Source organism: Protopterus annectens, chromosome 11.part0 (genome assembly GCF_019279795.1).
Source record: "Protopterus annectens isolate FY-2018-M chromosome 11.part0, PAN1.0, whole genome shotgun sequence".
NCBI classification, from domain to species: Eukaryota; Metazoa; Chordata; order Ceratodontiformes; family Protopteridae; genus Protopterus; species Protopterus annectens.
The window spans coordinates 285,680,769-285,702,486 of NC_056745.1; the positions used below are offsets into that span (position 1 = coordinate 285,680,769).

General features: G+C 42.7%; 1 protein-coding gene across 1 annotated transcript in view; it reads right to left on the bottom strand.

The window, feature by feature from the left end:
• UTP20 (UTP20 small subunit processome component) overlaps window positions 1–21,718 on the bottom strand; it is a gene marked incomplete in the record, with an annotated part of 2,478,305 nt that overhangs the window by 1,845,935 nt on the left and 610,652 nt on the right. The window contains 1 exon segment of the mRNA XM_044087776.1: window positions 18,425–18,513. Coding sequence (XP_043943711.1) covers window positions 18,425–18,513 — 89 coding nt within the window.

A 21,718-nucleotide genomic window follows, 5' to 3' on the forward strand; every position in this document is an offset into this window, starting at 1 on the left:
TTGGGGATCTGTAGAAGGGATTCTCAGATGATCTACTACCCTATTCTTTTGCGAAAATATGTTTGAGGCCATTGGGTAATGCTACATTCCAGAGCAAGATCCAAAGCTTGCAATGCTAACCTGCACAGTCAATAAAAGTTACTGAATTCTACCAGGTTTAAAATCCCTCCTCTCTAATCCAGTGTGAAAGTCATAAGTACCAGAATGACTGTCATCCCCCCCCCCCCCAATATATACTGATATGCATTCTTGCTGCACCTGACACTCAGGCTGTTTGAAGAGACATAGAAGTAGTGCCAGAGGTCTTTAGAGTCATAGTTTGGGTGCTTGTCTGAAGGAAAAGCTCTGGCTCTTCACCACTTGCTGACCCCCAACATGCTATTTTCAGTGTTATGCATGTGAGCACTGGTATGATACAATTCAAGAACTGGGTGTGCAGATTCCAAGCACTCCTTACATCCCACTGCAATTTCTTCAATTACAGCTTTGATAAAGGAACTATAAAAGGTTGATGCCATGTATATGGGCAACCTCAGGAACCCCTATGCAGAGATCTTCAAGGTCATTCCCTTAAAGTATCTGGCCAGAAAGTCTGCTCTCTGCTGAGTGAGGGAGGCCTTCTCACCAGGGGTAGCCAGCAGGGCCCCTAAGAAGACTACAGTCTTGGAGAAGATCACATTGGATTTGGAAAGGTTGTTGGGGAGGGCAGGGGGGGGGTTCCTGAAGCATTGTAATGTAAAATACAGTGACCGCTGTAGCTCCTCCTAGAGCTATACCCGAATAAGGCAGCAAGCCAGACACAAGCACATGTGAGTGCCCTTTGTTCTACAATGATTACTTGATCCCAACATTTGAGTAAAGACTAGGATTGCAGTAGATAAACTAAAAGGCATGCAACCAGACTTACAATGGAATTCCCCTATTCTGAACCTGATAAAGCATTAATGTATGTACAGATAGCATCTTTAAAATCCAAAGTCACCATCGGGCCTTCATATGACATGAGGGTGTGAACTGTCAACATTTTGGCAGTTTTAAGAACTTTTAAATTTCAAGTCTTTGGATGAGGTTTTACCACAAGCCTTTCCTGGCATCGGGAACAGTCTTGAGTAGAAATATTTAGCTTCTTCTCCCTTTTCTACCGCTCTCTCGCTGTCTAAGGCTTCTTGTAGATGCACGTCCTTTATTAAGGGCCCCGTCAGATTGTCTTTGTTCCTTCTGCACTGGATGCATTCCTGAAGAGTCTCATGCTCTACCGAATGAGCTAGCCAGGCTATCTAGCCATGAAATTACGGGACTGCTGAGAACTGCAGTCTTTTACCCTGAGAGACCACGTGCAGGATGCAGTTGTCCTGTGTAACATTTTCCCAATTTTTTGAGAATAGGGCACATCAGTTACAGTTTTTTTTTTTCAGGATGGGGAAGATACAGTGCTTGGGTGGGATGCTGGCTAAGAGAAAGGGAGGAAGAAGTGCAGGATAATCAATGCTGCCTCCTAACTGGGGTTTGGCACTGATGCCTCCCCCCCACCAGACATCCCTTGGTGGTCTTCTCAGACACTTTCTTTTTTGGGAAGTTATTCTTAACTTTTGGTTGCTTTCCTTTAATTGCATTTAATAGTAGGACCAATGCTTTCAGAGATAATTCTTGATATATCAGATACACAAAAGGGTGGAACAGTACTTAACTGAAGTCCATCATTTTTTCCCTTTCTGCACAGTTTCATAAGTATTTAATGTGAAGGGGAATCAAATGACAGGTGTCTATCCAGAGGCACGATTAAGGAGATGCACTTCAACGTTCTCTGGTAAGGGCTATATTCTCAACCACTCGTGTTTCATAATAACTGACAAATGGGGCAGAAGCCTAGAAAGTCCAACTATCTGTTCTGAGACTTTGAAACCTCCATAATGTCCCATTAAACATAATATTTCATCAAATAAAGACATTTCACACAATGAGATGTCCTGGGAGGGATGGGTCCAGAAGACAGAAAGTCCCAATCAACCATATTGTACCCCAGAGAGGAAGACAGCTGGGATATGTATTCCAGGTCTTTCAATACATATTCAGAATGGTCAGTGTCTCACTTTCAAAAGAGAATTTCCTTTTTCTTTTGGGGCGGTGACTCCAGAGACTGAAGATTGGTCAAATTTGCCCTGTAACATCTGAATAAACTGAAAAATAGCCTTGGACTAACTTGAAACAGTTTGTGTGATCCGAGTTAGAATAAGGACTGAGAGCACACTATGTAGTATAGTTGAAATGGCAGACATGCATTGCATAGATGTCAAAGTCATTAAAAAAAGTACAGTTGTGTAAATGCAGATGTTCGAGTGTATTCACTGTTGCAGTCATCACATTTGTGTTATCTGCCTGTAGGTAACCCTCAGCCTGCCTGAATACCAGTCTCTTCGGATTTCTGCGTCGGATGCTGTCGCTTCTTCCATGAAATCAGGTCATCAGGGGTATAAAACATGCAGCCGACTCCATTACATCAGTTTTTCTTGCCCCAGATGTCAGGAGCCCCCACAACAGAAAGCAATTATATGGTATGGTACACCTCCATCAAAAAGCAAATACACATGAAAAAATATATATATACCAAACAAGAAGGAAAGGTAGAGCCAAGAAAAGTCAGGGGGCTGGAAGGAGGGTAACCAGGAATGCAACAGTGAATACACTTGAACATCTACATTTATGGTAAGTATTCACAACTGTACTATGTTCTTCGTGTTTCACTGTTGCAGTCATCACATTTGGGTTGATTCCCAAAGCTAAGGAAGGGAGGAGGTAGTTAAAGAGCATTAGGGCCAGCTATTAAGCCCTGCAAGACTGCTGTGGCAAATCCAGCTCTGGATTTAGAAAAGATAGGCAGGTGGTAATGCTTGGTGAAGGTGTGTACAGAGCTCCAGGTAGCAGCTTCCAGGATGTCCTTGGTAGGGACATCCTCTGAGAAGAAATGCCGTAGAGGTAGATGCAGCCCTGGTGGAATGCAATCTTATCCCCTGTGGGGTAGGTTTTCCATGGTTTTTGTAGCAGAAATTAATGCAATGGGCTATCCATTTGGAAATGGTTTGCTTTGAAATGGCCTTCCCTTCTGCCCCTGCAGCAAAGCCAACTAGCAGCTGGTCAGATTTTCTGAGAGGCTTAGCCCTGTCCAAATAGAATCTAATTTGTCTGTGCATGTCCAAAGAGTGCAATATCCAATCCCCTTTGTTTTGTGGATTAGGGAAAAAAAGTAGGAAAATGAATGGACTGGTTTAGGGTTACACTAGACACCACCATGGGCATAAAGGAATGATTAGTCCTGAGGGAAACCCTGTCTGCATGGAAGATAATGAAGGGTTCCACTGCCATGAGGGCCTGTAATTCAGACACTCTTCTTGCTGAAGTGATGGCAAGAAATAAGGCTGTTTTCCAAGAAAGTAATTTCAACTCTGCTGATGCAGCTGGCTCAAGGGGGGGGGGTGAGCTTTTCCAATACAAAGTTAAGGCCCCGGGCTGGAGTGGGAGCTCTCCTGGGGGGGTCTTAAATTTTTGGCCCCTCTAAAGAATTGTTTTAGCAAGGGGTGAAAGAAGACGGGTGGTTCAGTATTATAATGTGCTGAAATGGCAGAGGCATGAATCTCAATTGACAAGAAGGATAGGCCCTTGTGGAGCATATCTGTTAAGTACTCTAGAATATGAGGTAAGCTGGGCACTGTTGTGCCCATCCCCTGAGCAGGGCCTCCAGGAACAGTATATTTTCCACTTTTCAGCATAGGATTTTCTGGTACTAGGCCTCCTTGCCTCCAGAATGACACTTAAAAAAGTTATTTGTTGTTTAATTTTACCTGTAGGCTAACACACTCAAGTGTGCTAGCCGTTTAAAAGCATTTATAGCATTTACTGTCTGTTTTTCCTCTGTTTTCTGCAAAAAAGAAAAAAACAAAACAAAAAAAAAAAATCTTGTTTTCCCGCCTTACTGAACTAGAATAGTCCAGTCTTCAGAGTTTGCTGATCTCTGGGCTTTGGCTTGGTTCCTGTGCTATTCCATATCCTTATTTGGATAAAGGGAAGCTTCTTTGTTCACCAGTGGGAGTGGGGAGCACTGAGCAGCCTATTTGTCCATAGAGCAGTGGTTCCAGCCAGAAACTTGTAGTCTATTGGCCATTTTGGGTCAATTCCTAGCTCTTTTCAACCCCTGCTATAAAGCCCACTTTAGCGTGCTTTTGCGTGATTTAGCGCGGAGTTGCCCATAGAGCACCATCGGGCAGCGCCGGTTAAACTATTTCTGGCTCCGTAAAGTCTGCTTTTCAATTTTTCCCTTAGAACTTCTCTACTTGCAATCTAAACAGTCTATTCTCTATCTCAAAAGCTCAGCACTTGCTCCTAAAGCATTTTTATATAGGTAAAGCTCAGCACTTGCTCCTAAAGCATTTTTATATAAGTAAAGTACTTGTATAGTAAACAAAGTACTACATTAGCCTAGAATCCCCTTGAGTACCCATTTCCTTATAGGCCCCTTCTGACTCAGTTACACAGCAAACTTTATCACTTTTTCCTAGCATGTCGAAGGGTCAGTTGCTAGCGTCCTCTCCTGTTCAGCTGGTAAACCTGGGCATCTTGAGGCAAAGTTACAATTGCCTCATGTACACAGACAACCCACTCCTTCTCCCACAAAACACAAATACATGTGAGAGATGCAACTATATAGCCAAACTGGAGGCTGAGCTCTCTCAACTCAGGACTGGCAAGACCAGACAGGAGGAGAAGGAAACCACGCACACCACAAACCCAGTTTCACATAAAACTATCACAACTGCAAAACAAACACATAAACACACAAAGACATACTCGGAGGCACTGATCAAAAATCTACCAAAACTACAGAGGCCTCCAAAGCAGACACCCAAGCAACTGCCACCTCAAGACATAAGACATGCAACACATAGTTCTCAAAGTCAGTGTGCTAAACAGTCACAGCCCTTAAGGCCAAACACAATGCCAGACACACTTGTTATAGGTGACTCCATAGTCAGACACACTGACGTCCCACACACCAGACTGAACAAGGAAAAGATCACAGTAAGCTGCCTGTCAGGCGCTAGAATCCGCCACATAACACAAGCACTCAGGTCACTCCACAGCAAGTACAAGTATGACTCAGTCATTGTCCATGCCGGTGTGAACGACCTGAGACGTACCTCCCTGGACTACATGAAAAGAGACATAGAGGTGCTCTCAGATTATGTAGCCCAGGCCGGTATGACCCTGACCCTGAGCAGTATCCTACCCTCACCAAGAATGATGCCACAATACAGAGACAAAATGATCAGCTTTAATAATTGGCTTAATTACTGGTGTCATTCTAAGGGGATCCAATGTCTGTCTGCCTGGGATGACATGCTTGACAAGCCACGCTGCTTCAAGGGACGGCTTGCACCTGTCACCCTGGGCTTCCGGATATTGGCAAAGGCTCTTGCCACCCCATAGTGCCTTTTTAGGCAAGGCTCAAATGATAAACCTACCGCCCTAGAAAACAAAAATGGAGAAAAACTAAGGGTAATACTGCTCAATGCCAGAAGTCTAAACCTCAAGATGCAGCCCTCGAAGCCCTCCTCAGTATGGAGAACATCGATGTCTGTGCTGTGACTGAAGCCTGGTTCAAGGCTCCTGAGAGCACCCCAGCACTATCAGGTTATACCTCATATCATGCGTTCCGCCCCAAAATCCGGACCGAACCACAAAAGGAGGGGCAGTATCCATATTCATAAAGGATACCCACACCTCCAGGTTAGTGGCAACGCACGAAGCATCGGAGACCATCCAGGTGCAATTAACCATAGGTAAAACTGCCCTACAGTTTGTAACATGCTACAGACCACCTTCTCAAACTCAGGAAACCCACACAGCCTTCCTGAAGACACTGGAGAGTATGAATGTCTCTCCAAACACCATCATATTGGGTGACTTCAACTACCCAAACATAGACTGGGAACATTACTCAAGCCCCAACACCCTAGCCCAAAGGTTCCTTGAGTTCATAAACTCAAATGCTATGGAACAACTAGTCACCATTCCCACAAGAGGAGAAAATATACTAGACCTGATCATCACAAACATGGGGATAAAATGCTCCACACCGGAAGTATATCCCTCATTGGTGAGATCAGACCATAAATTAATCTCACTGGAGATCCACATCCCGCCCCACCCCAGCAAAAGACCACAGTGAAGAACTTCTCAAAAGCAAACTTCACATTTCTTAAGACTGGAGTGGTATCCTTCAAGGCCCCCGAGCCAGTGGAAACCACAACCCACGCTGCTGAAACCCTTACAAATGCCTTCTACGAGCACCTCCAGGAATGTATGGATCAAGCAATCCCTAATAAAATCAAGACCCTTTCCACCAAAGGCAGGCGCCTGGTCTGGTGGACTCCAGCCATAAACAAACTCTACAACAAGAGGAGAAAGCTACTACATGACAGAGCAAAATCCCTAAAAGGGAAGGCATCTCTGATCAATACTAGCAAAAAACTACGATCACTCATAAAATCATCCAAGGCCAACTTTGAGAGAAAAATCGCTAATAACACAAAAGACAATCATAAAGCCTTCTTTAGCTATGTTAGAAACCTGGGTGGAAACTCCCAGATATGCTCAGAATTAGTCCAAAATGATAAAAAAAATCACTGAACCCACAGACATTGCCAACATACTGGCAGACAGGTTCAGTGCAAATTTCTCCCCTCCCTCCCCCCCCAAAGGAGAAATATCTATCCCACCAGAGTCTAGCCTCCCAAACATCTCAGATGCCCAAGTGAGAGCTGCTCTCTCTAAAGCAAAAAACACAGCATCAATGGGACCGGACGGTGTCCCTGGATGTGTACTACACAAACTCAATGAGGAACTAAACCCACACATAAGGCTTCTGTTTAATCTTAGCCTTACTACAGGATACGTACCCAAAGAATGGCGTACGGCAACTGTGGTCCCACTCCACAAAGGTGGTGCTTCTACGGACCCTGGAAATTACCGCCCCATAAGCTTGACGAGCCTTGTCTGCAAAGCTATGGAGAGGATCATAATGGAACTCATAAATAAAGACATTGGGGACCTACAGACACTGGATCCTACCCAATTTGGCTTTGTCAAGGGCAGATCCTGCCTCTTGAACTTGGTCGACTTTTGAAACAGTCACTAAGGCCATTGATGAGGGTAAGGCAGTTCACACAGCCTACCTTGACCTAGCAAAAGCGTTGACACAATACCCCACTCGGGCATCATAGAAAAGCTCACCAGCTTAGATGTAAACCCATATGTCACAAGATGGGTTGCAAACTGGCTCAAGGACAGAACACACAGGGTTAGAGTTGCTGGTGCCATGTTAGACTCTAAGCCGGTCACAGTGGTGTCCCACAGGGCTCAGTCCTGGGCCCCTCTTGTTCGGCATTTATTTTTCTGAAGTGCAGGCAAACATAGGGGATTGTGGCTGACAAAATTTGCAGATGACTGCAAACTGGGCACCATAATTGACACTCCATCAGACACAGACATCCTCCAGAAAGGTCTCATAGAAATGGATAACTGGTGCCAGAGCCATGGCCTTAAGCTAAATGCCAAAAAATGTATAGTCATACCCTTTGGGAAAAACAAGGTAATCCCTAATTACCACATAGGTGGTAATCCATTAAACACGGAAGAAGTTATCAGGGACCTGGGGACCCAAGTTGACAGTAACCTCTCTTTTGACACTCACATTGCCAAAGTGGTTAGGAAGACCTTCTACATTGCCCACCTGATCATGAAGGGATTCACATCCAGATCAGGAGAGGTCATTGTAACCCTGTACTCTTCACTTATCAGACCAATGATTGAGTACAACGCCCCATTCGGAATGTACCTTACCCGACACCTGCAGCAGTTGGAAAGACCCCAAAAGTTCCTCACCAAAAGGATAAAGGGGCTCAAACATATGTCATACGATGCCCGACTGAAGAAACTCCAGCTCTATTCAGTCGCATACCGTCTGCTCAGAGGTGATCTGTGCCTGACATACAAGGCCATGTCCAACCCGGAATTAATGGACATGCTCCACCTCAAAAAATCCAAATCCACCAGAGCCACGAGAGCAAGAGACTTAAACCTCAACACGGATATAAATAGGACGTGCTGGAGGGACAGATTCATCACCCAGAGACCCCCTACACTATGGAACAGAATCCCAGTCCATGTGAGGCGGAGCCCCTCACTGACACTGTTCAAGAGAAATCTTGACGAGTGGATGGGAGATCGTAGGTTTACCCCGGGAATCATCTCTGTATCACTGCTGGACAGAGGCACAGCAAACTAATGGGTATAGTATTCTCATCCTAAGGGGTGGTGAAAGCCACACACACTCTGGCTAGGCTTATAAATGCCCTAGGGCAGATAGCCTAGTATGAAACTATGAACATCCCGCACCTGCTTACTGAGGGATGCTACAGGACAGCTCATGGAATTAGCCAGGCTGCAAGGTTTAAGGTTTGAAGCTGAGGGTGCAGAATCTGGCCACCTGCTGGGACAGCAGGGAAGGGGTCTGAGGAAGGTGCCATGGGTGCAGCAGTGTCAGACTGTGCAAGAGGGGGTACCAGTGCTGGCGCAATCAGTATTGTTCTTGGCTTGTCCTGTTTGATCTTTAGTAGAACCTTCGAGAGGAGAGGCAAAGGAGGAAAGGCATAAACAGAGAGGCTTTCCCAGGTAAAGGACAGGGCATCCACTTTCCATGCTTGACTGTGGGGAGTTCTGGTGCAGAATTTGTTCAATTGGTAGTTCTGAGGGGAGGCAAACTGGTCTACCTCTGGGGTCCCCCCCATTTGTTCTTCAACAGGTTGAATATTTTGTGTTCTAGTTTCCATTCGTGTGGGTCCATGAGATTTCTGCTTAAGTCGTCTGCCAGTGAAATTAGTTTGCCTGGCAGGAATTGAGCTTGTAGGTACACTTGGAAGCTCAAGGCTGTGCTCCACAGAGCCATGGCTAGTCTGCAGAGAGGGTAGGAGTGGATTCCCCCCTGCTTGTTTATGTATCACATAACTGTGGTGTTGTCTGTCTTTACCAATAGTTGTCCTGGAAGAATAAGGTCTTTGAAGGGTGTCAGAGCATGCTGTACAGCTAACACTTCTTTTTGATTGATATGCAAGTGCATCTGTCTTGGGTTCCATTTGCCCTGAATGCACTGCCCTGCCATGTGAGCTCCCCATGCATGGTCTGATGAGACTGTTGTTAGGGATTGAACGGCATTGGGTAGAGTGAAAGGGAGTCCCTTGTTGTGGTAGCAGGCCTCTGCCCACCAAAGGAACTCTGTCCTTAGACAAGGAATGATAGGAATCATTGTTTCCAGGTCTTGAGAATGTTGACACCATAGACTTCTTAGATACCATTGGAGTTTCCTCATATGCAGTCTTGCATATGGAACTAGCAGAATGCAAGAGTCCATGAACCCCAGAGCTTGCAGTATTTTCCTTATAGATAGCTGTTTTTTTGTGGCCAATAGTTTAAAGTAGGTTGTCAAATAAACTTGTTTCTCTGGAGTGAGGAATGCCATCTGGGAAGTTGTATTCAAGCTTGCTCCCAGGAATACAATCTGTTGGCAGGGTACTAGGTGAGATTTCTTTTCGTTGATGATGTACCCCAGTGAGGTTAGAAGTTTCTTTACAAATGCCAGGTGTTGTAATAGCAAGTCCTAGCTCTCTGCCTGAATCAGACAATTGTCCAGCTATGGGTAAATTTGAATATTTCTCTGCCTGCAAAATGCAATGGCTGGAGCTAGACACTTTATGGACACCCTGGGCGTGGTAGATAAGCCAAAGGGAAGTGCAGAGAACTGAAAGTGCATGGAGCCCGCCCTGAAATGTAGGTATTGTCTGCAGGATTCTCTTATTGGGATGTGCAGGCAAGCTTCCTTAAATTCTAGTGTTGCCAGCCAGGCATCCTTGGCTAGCATAGGAAGAAGCTGTTGAAGAGTTAGCATTTTGAATTTTGGAACCACCAGAAAGGTGTTGAGAATAGAGAGGTCCAGGATAGGACGCCAGGTGTTTTCTTTTCTGGGTACCAGAAAAAGTCTTGAATAAAAACATTGTCCCCTTAGTTCTGCTGGGACAGGTTGAATAGCCCTGATACTGAGAAGAGAGAGAACCTGCTGCTGGGCCTCCACCCATTGATTTTGGGGGAGGTCTGGCCAACCATTTGAGGTTGGTAGTGTGTGGAATTGGAATCTGTATCCTCGGGAAACTTGGTTAAAAATCCATTTGTCCTGGGTAATGTGTTCCCAGTTTTTTCATCCAGGGCGAGCTTTCCTCCTAAGGGAGCAAGTAGTTGAGCAGGGGTTGGAAGGGTTAAGGTTAAGTCATTGTGTCATTTTTCCATAGGGGAGTGGCTTACTACTCCCTGCTTTGGAAGTGGGAGCCCCCCACTGCTTAGATCTGTGCGTAGCCTGAGACTGAAGTCTTGGTGGTCTGCTCTTCCTGGGTTTGGACTGAGAAGGCCTGGAAGGGACGGGAAAGGACCAGTTCTTTGAAGGCCAATGCCTACTGAATCTGGGAGGCTGTACTTGTAAAAAATCTTTTAACAGTTTGCATAGATTTAGCTTTTTCCTCCATCCTTTTGAGGACTTCCTCTGCTCTGTTGCCAAAAAGGCGGTCTTGGTTTAAAAGTGTATCCAGTAATTTAGCTTTAACATGATCTGGCAAGTTTTGTTCCTTAAGCCAAGCATGCCTTCTAAGTACAGACTCAGTGACAGCAGCCCTGCAAGATGCTTCTAAAGCATCAAAACCACATTGCAAAGTTGTTTACCAACTTGTTCTGCAGAATGCATTAAATCGTGCAGGTCTTTGAGTTCAGCACAGTCAGGAATCATCATCATTTCTGTTTAAGTAGTCTCATAATATTGCTACTGATACTTTTAACATATGAAACTGGCAATTTAGAGCCCTAACGGCCAAAGTAGCAGAACTGTATACCTTCTTGCCCCATCTGTCTAAGGCTCTAGAATCTCTATCCGAAAGGGTAGGATTTTTGGCAGCAGTAGCCTTAATGCCTTTTGGTCCTTGGGAAATGGTCTCTGGATCCGCAGTAGGATTCTTGAAGAGGAACTTGAGAGAGTCAGGTACTCTGTTGTACCTGTCAGGTTTTCTGGGAGCTGGAGGTAAAGTGTCTGGGGTAAGGCTAGATTCCAAGAAAACATCATCTACAATAGCCAGAACAATAGGGATAGCTAGAGGCCTGTGTTGAGGCAGGAGTAAGAATTCCCCAAGTCTCTTTTTGGACTCAGAATAGTCCTGGCTTTCCCAGCCAAAATGCTCCCTAAGGGTATGCAAGGTTTCACCAAAAGAAAAATCTTCTGGAGGTGAAGCAGAGGGAATGGAATCCTCTGCATCAGAATCCTCATAAGTAGATAAGGGCAAATCCTGGTAATCAGAAGGAGCACAGATATCAGATTCCTCATCAGAAGAATCAGAAAGAAAATCGGTTCTAGGTCTCTTAGAGGGGGAAGGCTGGCTTCCCCTAATTAAGGTAATAAGGTCTTCAGCCATTCTGAGCATTTGTTTTTGAGGCATATGGGCCTGATTTTTTCTAGGCGTAGTGCAAGCTTTAGGCCTGAGGAATTCGGTACTTCTAGTTGGAAACGATGCTCTCGGTTTAATATGAAAGTCTGTAGGCCTGAATACACCCTCAGAATCCAGTGCCTGCACAGCGGCTCTGGACCCATCCAAGGTAGAGACATCCGCAGGTCCCACAGTCAAAGAAGCATCTCGCGGCATACCGGACTCCGAATGGGTCTCAGTAGAGGTCTGCCAATCTGTAGTAGCGGGTATCAGGGTCTGTGAAAGCGCCTCACTGAGTACTGGCAGACTGGTGACTAGCTTAACAGAAGCACTGTTGGCAGTTTTGGATCTATGCGGTCTGTCTCTGTCTTTATCCTTACGTTTTTTTCGGAAGATCAGTAGTCGGATGGCTTAACGAAGCCATTTCGGAGTATGAAGATCAAGAACGAAAGTATTTAGCTACAAAAATATCCCGACGACGAATAGTTCAGGCGTTGAACAAGGCACAAAACCGACAGCAAGGGACGTCGTGGTCTGGGCCTAAACAGGTGACGCAGTAAGAATGAAAATCTCTATGAGGTATTTGCTTTCCACAGGCAACACAATAATTAATTTTTTCTGACATCAGTTAGAGCAAGAAAAAAGGATCCCCAATGGGGTACTTATCTTTTTTGAACACTTCGGGTCTGAAACTCGAAAACGAAAATTTCAGGAGTCGGCTGACTGGCACTTGCGAACTGCTTCTGCTTCTGGCACCGCACGGCAAGAAAGACTGATGTAATGGCATTGGCTGCATATTTTATACCCCTGACGACCTGACATTATGGAAGAAGCAACAGCAAATAGACGCAGAAATCCGAAGACTCTGGTATTCAGGCCAGCTGAGGGCTACCTGCAGGCAAATAACCCAAATGTGATGACTGCAACAGTGAAACACAAAGAACATCGGTATAGCCAGACACCTAGGATTTTGAACTTGTAAAAGTGCATCCCAAAGCTACATTTTTGAATATGAACCTTCTTTCTAGCTATGATGGCGATACTGCGCTACCTACAAAATAGGCAACCAAATTAGTCATCTGGGAGATTGTGACCAACTCAACTACTATCACAGTATCCTCAAGTTCAGAAGGATATGCTGAAAGCATGGCAGTCTTCAAAGAAACAACACAGGCCAGAAAAGTTTGAGGCATCCGAACCAGGGGCTAAAGAGGCACCTCATTGTTTGCGGTGCTAGTAGACTTAGAAAGATGAGAAGGAATTGGAGAGTCATCTACAGCTTCCCACTCATCCTTCTCATGGTGCACTTACTTCTCCACTTTCTGTCTATATTTATTCTTTTTATGACATACATCCATGTATGTAAACTGATGGGTGTCAACTGAGCAGCCTCTTTAGTAAGGGACTCCAGCCTTCACTTATTCAAACAGACTTGGATAGGTAACTCCTTTCTCCTCATAGTTTTCTTGCAGAGTCCAGCAAGGAAAACACAGGAGGACATGTCATAGGAAGGACCTAGAAATAAGAAATACTGGAAATGGAAATCGTTATAGTGTGCATGTGTATATGCCAAATACCCAGTACTCATCTGCAAGGCAAATATGCCACTTCCATACAGAATTTAGTGTGTGTGTGTGTGTGTGTGTGTGTGTGTGTGTGTGTGTGTGTACGCGCGTGCACATTTGTACATGCACAAATGCACAATAAACAGCAAAAAGTAAGATAATGAAGGTCTTCAATATAGTATGCATCTGCCCAACTCTGGGCGCCTTCAGGCTGACCCTTTGAACTGATCACTAATAAATGCTTATGGCAAGGAATACATGAACTCTGTTAAGAAAAAACTAAAGAAAATGTAGGCTGGAGCCACATTTATACCAGGAACATGCCAATGTCCCTAGGAAGATGGTGTCAGACTTATAGAGGGACTGGGTGTAAAACTCTCAAGTTTAGCTGGACACTGGTTAGCCGCCTATGGCAAAAATCCTTGCAATGCTCATTACCAGATGATCTTTATGTGTATCATTCTATAGTAATGTAATCCTTTTAACTAACTTTCACAGCAAAGTGTGGAAGAAAACGTAAGGCTCCTAATAAATGGAAAAGGGCAGTTGTGTTTCCTGTTCACAATAATGGAAGCAGGGCAATCTAAAAATTCTCAACCTATCAATTTGACCTAAAGGTTAGGCACAGTCATGGGATTTGCTGAAGGGAGTAATTTTAGCATAGTTTCCTCAAGTTACTTCATGAACATTCAATTATATGAAAAAAATCTTCAAGCCTTCAAATGGTGCCAGCTCACTACAGCCCAGGTGACCCAAATTCAGTTAGAGCCTCCTGTACCTGATTCTCCTTGGGAGGACAGTAGAACAGAGCTTGGGGTGGACATTGAGTTAATTAAGCTACTAACTGGTGGAACCCTTCAAAAAACCCTAAACATAAAGAACCCCCATAGCTGCATGAATGACAGCTCCCTCAATACAGTGGTCATTCTTGATTCTGGGTGAAAGAACTAATCAGCAATGTCTAATTTGGCAGGGCAGGTGGCTTGATGGTAAGAGTCACAATAATCAAAATCATACAGGAAAAACAAAATAGTCATAACCTCTTAAAAAAGCATGTATTTTTCATCTATATACCCCTTACTGAAATATTACAGTCACAGGGTCAAGGAGGAAAGATAAAAGCCTGTACACAATGAATCAATGCCAGTGTACAAAAAAGAAATTGCACTAGTAGATTTTCCATGGGAAACAGCATTTGATGAGTTCAGTCGATTTGAAACCTTTCCAGGTAATATGCAGTGAAGAGTACGGTAGTCTTTTTTTATACCTAGAAGCCAATGGAACAGCAGCAATGTGGATTTTCACTGCAAAAAGGTCACACCATACAAATGCAGTAACAGTTCTTTTTTTTTTAATATATACACAGCTTATCATAACAGTAGATGTTTGAGTGATCAGTGCTGCAGTAGCCGCTTCCTCCCATCACCTTTATATGGTTTTGCTCCAGGGTGAGGATTTTTATTTTTACTTTCCTAGTATTGACCTTTTCAGAGCTTTAGACTTCCTCTCTCATTTGGCATGAATGCTGTAAAGGGTTATTGCCCAAACCACTCTTTCTTCAGTTCAGCTCCAGCTGAATAATGTTTTGGGCATGTGGAAGGTGACTTTGAAGTTGGACAGCTGTTGTATCCTATGTGTGATGCAACCCCATACAGCTAAGGCTACTAACAGCAGTGAACACAATGATGAACATGTTTCTATTATATTATTATGTTACAGGTTATGTACCATATTACAGCAGGCTGTGTAGGTTTTGCAAAAATATTGTGATCCTTACTGCTTGCTGCTGTTTTGAGTGAGGCTCTTCCCTTGAAACTTAAAGCAGCACTTAGAAAAAGTATGTGTAATGTTTGGCGTCTTCAAAGAGCAGACACTAGTAAAGATACTACCAAAATAGTGGTTCTGCTTTCCAAAATCTAGCTACAAAATCTGCTTTGTGTACAAATGGAATTAGAAGTGTTCTGCTGCAAGTTGCATTGGCTTTACTTCAACCAGGGCCAGTCCTTTATGTCTACAAAAGTGACATTGTAGAAAAAAAAACAGAAAAAAGTATATCAGTATATGTCTTGTCAGTGCAAAGGAAGCAGTACTAATTGTTTATAAGACTGATAAACAACATCTACCACATCCTCCGTCCTAATTTACAGCTTCATTGTTGTGCAACCACAGGAAACTATGTTGCTAGTTTTATTTTCCACAATGTAGCAAATGCCCTGAAACTGAGATACGTGTCAAACTACACTACCATCTCCTCCACTGTTGTACACCGTAACTGATTTAATTACCCTAATTTTTCAATAGGTACTGACAAGTTTAACGCCCTCCCTAACTCAGAAAGTTGTGTATAGTAGGAAGGAGAGACCGATCTTATTCCACACCCTCTCATACCATGAAACACAACACACAAAGGAAAACTGCAGCAACAAGAAAACATCAGTTTGGGACAAGAATGTGATATAAAAGAACTTGCAGGAGGGAGTGTATAAAAATTTGGGAACTGATGAAGGATCAACAATAAAATATGAACAAATGCGAATAAAACTTAGTAAGGAATATTTTAGAAGACATAAACTAATCCTGAAAACAGCACTGATATCAAGGAACAACATTCAAGCTACAAACCAATTTGCTCTTCCTGTCCTACCTTACAGTTTTGGAGTGAATGACTGGCCCCAAAACGTGCTGGATAGATTAGACAGGAAAACAAGAAGGATGCTTCATGCTCACCAAATGATTTATAAAAATCAGTTCATACCAAGATTATATATTCCCTGTTCCGAAGAAGGGAAGGACCTCATAGAAATTGATTACATGTATAGATCTGCAATCGTGGGGCTGCACACACATCTGCTGATCTCACACAGTGAAAATTTTGAAACATGAGGAGAATAAATATAAGATGACTTCCCTGCTTAGTCTAGGGAAGCATATCGGTGTCAATCAGGAATGGAAATCAAACCAGAAGTAGATAAAAATCCGGCAGTAACTGAATGTGCCACAAAATGAAAGAATATAAGGTGAAGGATCAGATGAAAAGGCAAGAAATGTGGAAAATGCATACATAGCTACAAGCATAGAAACGTCTGGAAGAACCTCATGTTGATCTGGATTGAATACAGGAATAGTTAAGGAGAGGCAAATTCAAACCAAGTGATGAAAGGTTAATACTGGTGGCCCAAGACAGTGGGCTACGTACACATTGGTTTACAAAGTGCATTGAACATGTGGGAGAAACAAACAAATGTAGGTTTTGTAAAACAGAACTGTAAACACTCACATCTCATTGCTGGTTGTGACATACTAATGGCACAAGGACTACATACTGAAAGGAATAATAATGTGGTAAGACTGTTGCACTGGGGATTGTGCAAACATTATGGTACTGAAGTGGCTGAAAAACACTGGAAACATGAGCCACAAAGCATCATAGAAAATGATGAAGTCGACATCACATGGGGTTGTGAAGGCTGCCAGCCTAGCTGGATAAAATTTTGTAAATAATTCTACGTCCTTGTAAATATGAATATGATCCACATTCTTGTTTGACAAATGTTAAGAAAACTGTGTTATGTTCTGAGCTTCAAAAATGTAACCACAGTGCACCCTGCTGGAAGAAAGCTGATAAAGGATTTTACGACCCTGTGTGATCTCAAGCTAGGAGACAGGATGTCTACAGCTAGAAATGTTTTATATTGTCCTAAGACAGAGATAATTACTAGGTTTAATATGTTGCTGTTGTTGTTGTGTCTTTCGGCTTTTTCCCGGTTAGGGGTCACCACAGCGGAACTCCGGTCCGCTAATGATTGGTAGTTGATTTTTACGTGCTGAGTTACCAGCCCTGATGCACAACCTTCAATGAAGGTACGCCCATTCACGCATGTCTCCACGCAGAAGATGCTCTAGCTGAGAATCGAACCGGATGGCATCTTACTGTGAGGCGACAACGCTACCACAGCACCACCACCGTGGGTTAATTTAAAGCGTCTTATTGCTGTGGCTTTCTGGCAGGTGCAGATTACAAAGAAATGTTAAATTGTATGTTCTGTGAGCCTGGGAAACTTAGACAGAAGTGTCAAGAATGATGTAATCTGAAATGCCTCAGCAGTAATGTGTATTATCAATTTAAAGGCTATCTCAGAAAGTAAGAATAGCATTTTGAATTTTGTTCTGAAGCTGGCAACAACTCACCAGCACTTGCTTTGCTCTGTAAGTAAAGTTATTTAGATCTCAGTATCGCTCTTAGAGCTAGATAGTCATAAAAATATCAAGATTTGCAGACAGAAATGAGAGCAATGAGGAAGAAAGACACCCAGACAGTTTCGATAGCAGCAGGAGCAACTGGTCTTATTAAAAAGAATCTACAATCGTATTTAGATACGTTACCAATACATATAACCCGTATGAACTGCAAGAGTCATTACTGGGCACATTGTGGGTGTTGCGAAGAGCGGTTTTGGCTGATGACATCAAGGATTGAAACAATACTAATTTCATGAATTTTAATTGTACTTTGACTTATGAATGGGGTCCATTCCCGTCAAGGTATCAGAAACCCAAATGATATGGAGAAATTAAAAAAGAGGAAACAGATAAAAGAAACAGGATAAGGGTGAGGTCCCCAGGACATCATAAGTTAGGAAATCCAAATGAATAGTAACAAGCAAGTCTCAAAAGGTAACACATTCACCCTTGTTGCAGAAGGCTGGGGGCTTCTATTCTCACACCAGATAGCTGGATTAACTTCCAGCACTGGCACTGCAGTGCAGTATGGGGGGGGGGGGGGGGGGTTAGACTCATGATTATGCCATCCTTCAGATGAGATACTAAAAGGAGGCTCCATCTTCCTGGGCTAGTGGTAGCTCAGGTGTATGCAAAAAAAAATTATGTCCAAAGTCCTAATTTTATCCAGTCAGTAGGAATACCACCTTGGATCTCCCTTGAAAAGAGGCCATTCGCCTAGTGGGATTAAACCAGTCAACAACGTGTAAATAAAGTGTCAAAATGGAAAAATTATAGGCCATCAAAGCTGCAGTGGTCAAATCTTCACACGTGACAGTTTTGGCTTATCACTGGGCTGTCCTATACCTGATATATAGCAGGGTAACCCTTACTTGTCCTTAGCACGGTCTAAGATACAGGCGGATATGTTACGGTGTTACGCATTTACAAAGACTGTTTTAATACCAAGAACTTATGATAGCATTTTTAAATAAACCATTAGTCTTTGTATTACCAGCTGCCGGTTTGTTACTAGTGTTTAGATGCCTTTCGACTAAGGTAGAAGTTACTGACCTGTGGAAAGTCTTCCTTCTTCAATGGCTCCAAGTAGTGCATCAATCAATAATGTAACCAATGGCAGCACCTTTTCTTTTTCCATGGGTCTGAAGAAACAGAAAGGAAGCAAATAAGAAATAAATGCCTACATATTTTCAAAATGTTGCAAAGGCCAGTATAAAAATGTTGCATCAATACCACTATGTAACAGTCAGTTCAGACTTCATTGTGTTTCTGTAGGTGGGTCTTCACACTCAGTCACTATGAACATATTCCAGTTATAAAGAAGATATGTTCCCTATGCTGAAAGGGGAGGCCCCTCAACAAACATCAATGCCAGTCTGCTGTAGATCAGTGAGAATACTTGCTCTCTGCTAAGCAACAAGCTGTAGATGAAAATGAAGCCAACAAAATCATATTACAAAACTATGAGCACAGTAAATGATGGCATTAACTTTCCAGACCTACTCTATGTAGCTGCAAACCAGCAAATTATGAGCAGTGACATGCATACACAAAAACAGCTAATGGAGGGGACACAAACATAACAAATACAACAAAAGGTTATATAGGATTCCTACTGTAAACTGGATTTCTGATAGCTGCACAGTCATTAGATAACATCCGATATACTGTTATTCTCTAGATACCATACTTATTGGTTTTACCCTTCAAAACACACTAATACCCATTACAACTACCGCCATTGCCAAGCAGAATTTATAGCAGGCTGGGAAAGGTCTGTTCACCCAAACATACATCTGTGGGACCTTGAAGCTGTAGCTCTTAAGACAAGGCAGCTGACCATGTAAGGTCCTCCAGCCTCTTCTTATACTGGTATGCTTGTAGAGTTAGATCTCTGCATTAACCATTTTCTACTGAAAACACTGACAAATGGGATACTCCAAGGCCTATGCAATAAATACACTGGGTGCTGAAGTTACTGTGTGGTAGATGTATTTTACATGCACATACAGTAGTTCTCTGAACTGGATATAACAAACACTACACTGTGTGTTGGTTTGCTAAGCAAACATCCACTTGCTAAATAACTTAGCAGTAAAAAGAACAAAATATGTCCCCCCAAGGGATATACATCTGTCTGGTAAGCCTAGAGACAGAGGATGATGATGGACTGATAAATACTCATTCTTGCAATTAATGCAAATGTGCATCAGCAGCAAGAAAAAAAATACACATGGTGTAGGTCAATGCCCCCTTTATACCAGAAACATGCAGATGTCCAAGGGAAGGAACTGTCAGCCTAGCTGAAGAAGGGAAGGTGCACAACCCTGAAAGCCAGACAAACATCAGACTCTTCCTTAAGCAGAGATCCCATACGTAATGATTGCTAAAGTAATCTGCATGAACATTAACAGTTGCCTCCTGGTCAACTGTAATAGCTGGAAAAAAAGAAGTCCGTCTCAGCAAAAAGGAAACTATTAGGATGAGACTTATTTTTCGGGGAAAGCATGTAGCAGCCATCTGTTCCAGTTAACTGAAAAGGCACTCACTCCCGAGGCCCCAAAAAGGTAACTGCAGCAGAATTTCCTTAATTGTTAATACAGAGGTGAAGCAGACAAGTCTGTCTCCCTTGCTTCTTTTAATTTCTCAAAATCTTCTGGGTTTCTAAAAATGAATGGACCCCATTCCTAAGTCAAACTACGATTAAAGTTCATAAAAATTAGTATTGTTTCACTCTTTGATGTCAGCCAAAAGTGCTCTTTGCAGCACCTGCAATGTGCCTAATAATGACTCCTCCTGTAATTTGTACGGAGTTACATGTATTGGTAGCATATCTAAACATGACTGTAGACTCTATTTTTATAAGACCCAGTGCTCCTCCTACTATTGGAACTATCTGGGTATCTTTCTTCCACATTGTTCTCATTTCGGCTTTCAAATCCTGATATTTTATGACTTTGTCTCTCTCTGTGCGCAGGACACTGTAGTCATTGGGTGTGTTAATTTCAATGATCAATTTTACTTTTGTCTTCTTTTCTTGGACCACTACATCCGTTTTTCTAGCATCTATCTTTTGAACTGTTGATAATGGATGATCCCATGTGATGTAGACTATCATTTTCTATGATGCTTTGTGGCTCATGTTTCCAGCCACTTCAATACCATAACGTTTGCACAATCCCCAGTGCAGCAGTCTCGCCACATTATTTATGCCTTTCAGTATTCAGTCCTTCTGCCATTAGTATGTCACAACCAGCAATGAGGTGTGCAACTGTTTCCAATTCTGTTTTGTAAAAAATACATTTGTCCATTTCTCCCACGTGTTCAGTGGACTTTGTAAACCAACGTCTATGTAGGCCACTATCTTGGGCCACCAATATTAACCTTTCATCTCTTGGTTTAACTTCACCTCTTCTTAGCCATTCCTGTGTTCGTTCCTGATCAAAATGAGGTTCTTCCAGAAGATTTCTATACTTGTAACTATATTTATGCTTTTTCCACATTTCTTGCCTTCTCATCTAATCCTTCGCCTTATATTCTTTCTTTTGTTTTTTTTTGGCACATTCAATTGCTGCCTGCTTTTTTCATCTACTTCTGGTTTGAATTCCATTCCTGCTTCACGCCGATATGCTTCTGCTAGACTAAGCAAAATAGTCATCTTAGATTTATTCTCCTCATGTTTCAAAACTTTCACTACATTTGGATCTTATGAGGTCAGCAGATGTGTGTGGAGTTCAACGATTGCAGATCTATATATATAATCAATTTCAAGGAGGCCCATCCCTCCTTCAGAACGAGGAATATATAATCGTGGTATGCACTGATTTTTATAAATCAATTGGTGAGCATGAAGCATCCTTCTTGTTTTCCTATCTAATCTATCCAACATGTTTTGGGGCCAGTCATTCACTCCAAAACTGCAAGTTAGGACAGGAAGAGCAAATTGGTTTTATAGCTTGATTCTGTTCCTAGATGTCAATGCTGTTTTCAAGATTAAAGTCTTCTGAAATATTCCTTACCTAGTTTCATTCGCATTTGTTCATGTTTTATTATTGATCCTTCATCAATTCCCAAATATTGATACACTCACTCTTGCTCAAGTTCTTTTACATCACATTCTTGTCCCAAACTGAGGTTTTCCTGGTGTTGCAGTTTTCCTGCTTTAAAGGTTGCTTTTGCACATTTATCAAGACCAAATGACATTTTTATATAACCTGAAAAAGATTTCATAACTTGCAGATGCGCTATCAGTTCCTCATCTGATGAGCTTCACAGTTTCGAATCACTGACAAAGAGAAGATGAGAAGTCATTACACTTGGTTGTTTTCTAGGAGCCAAATTATAGCC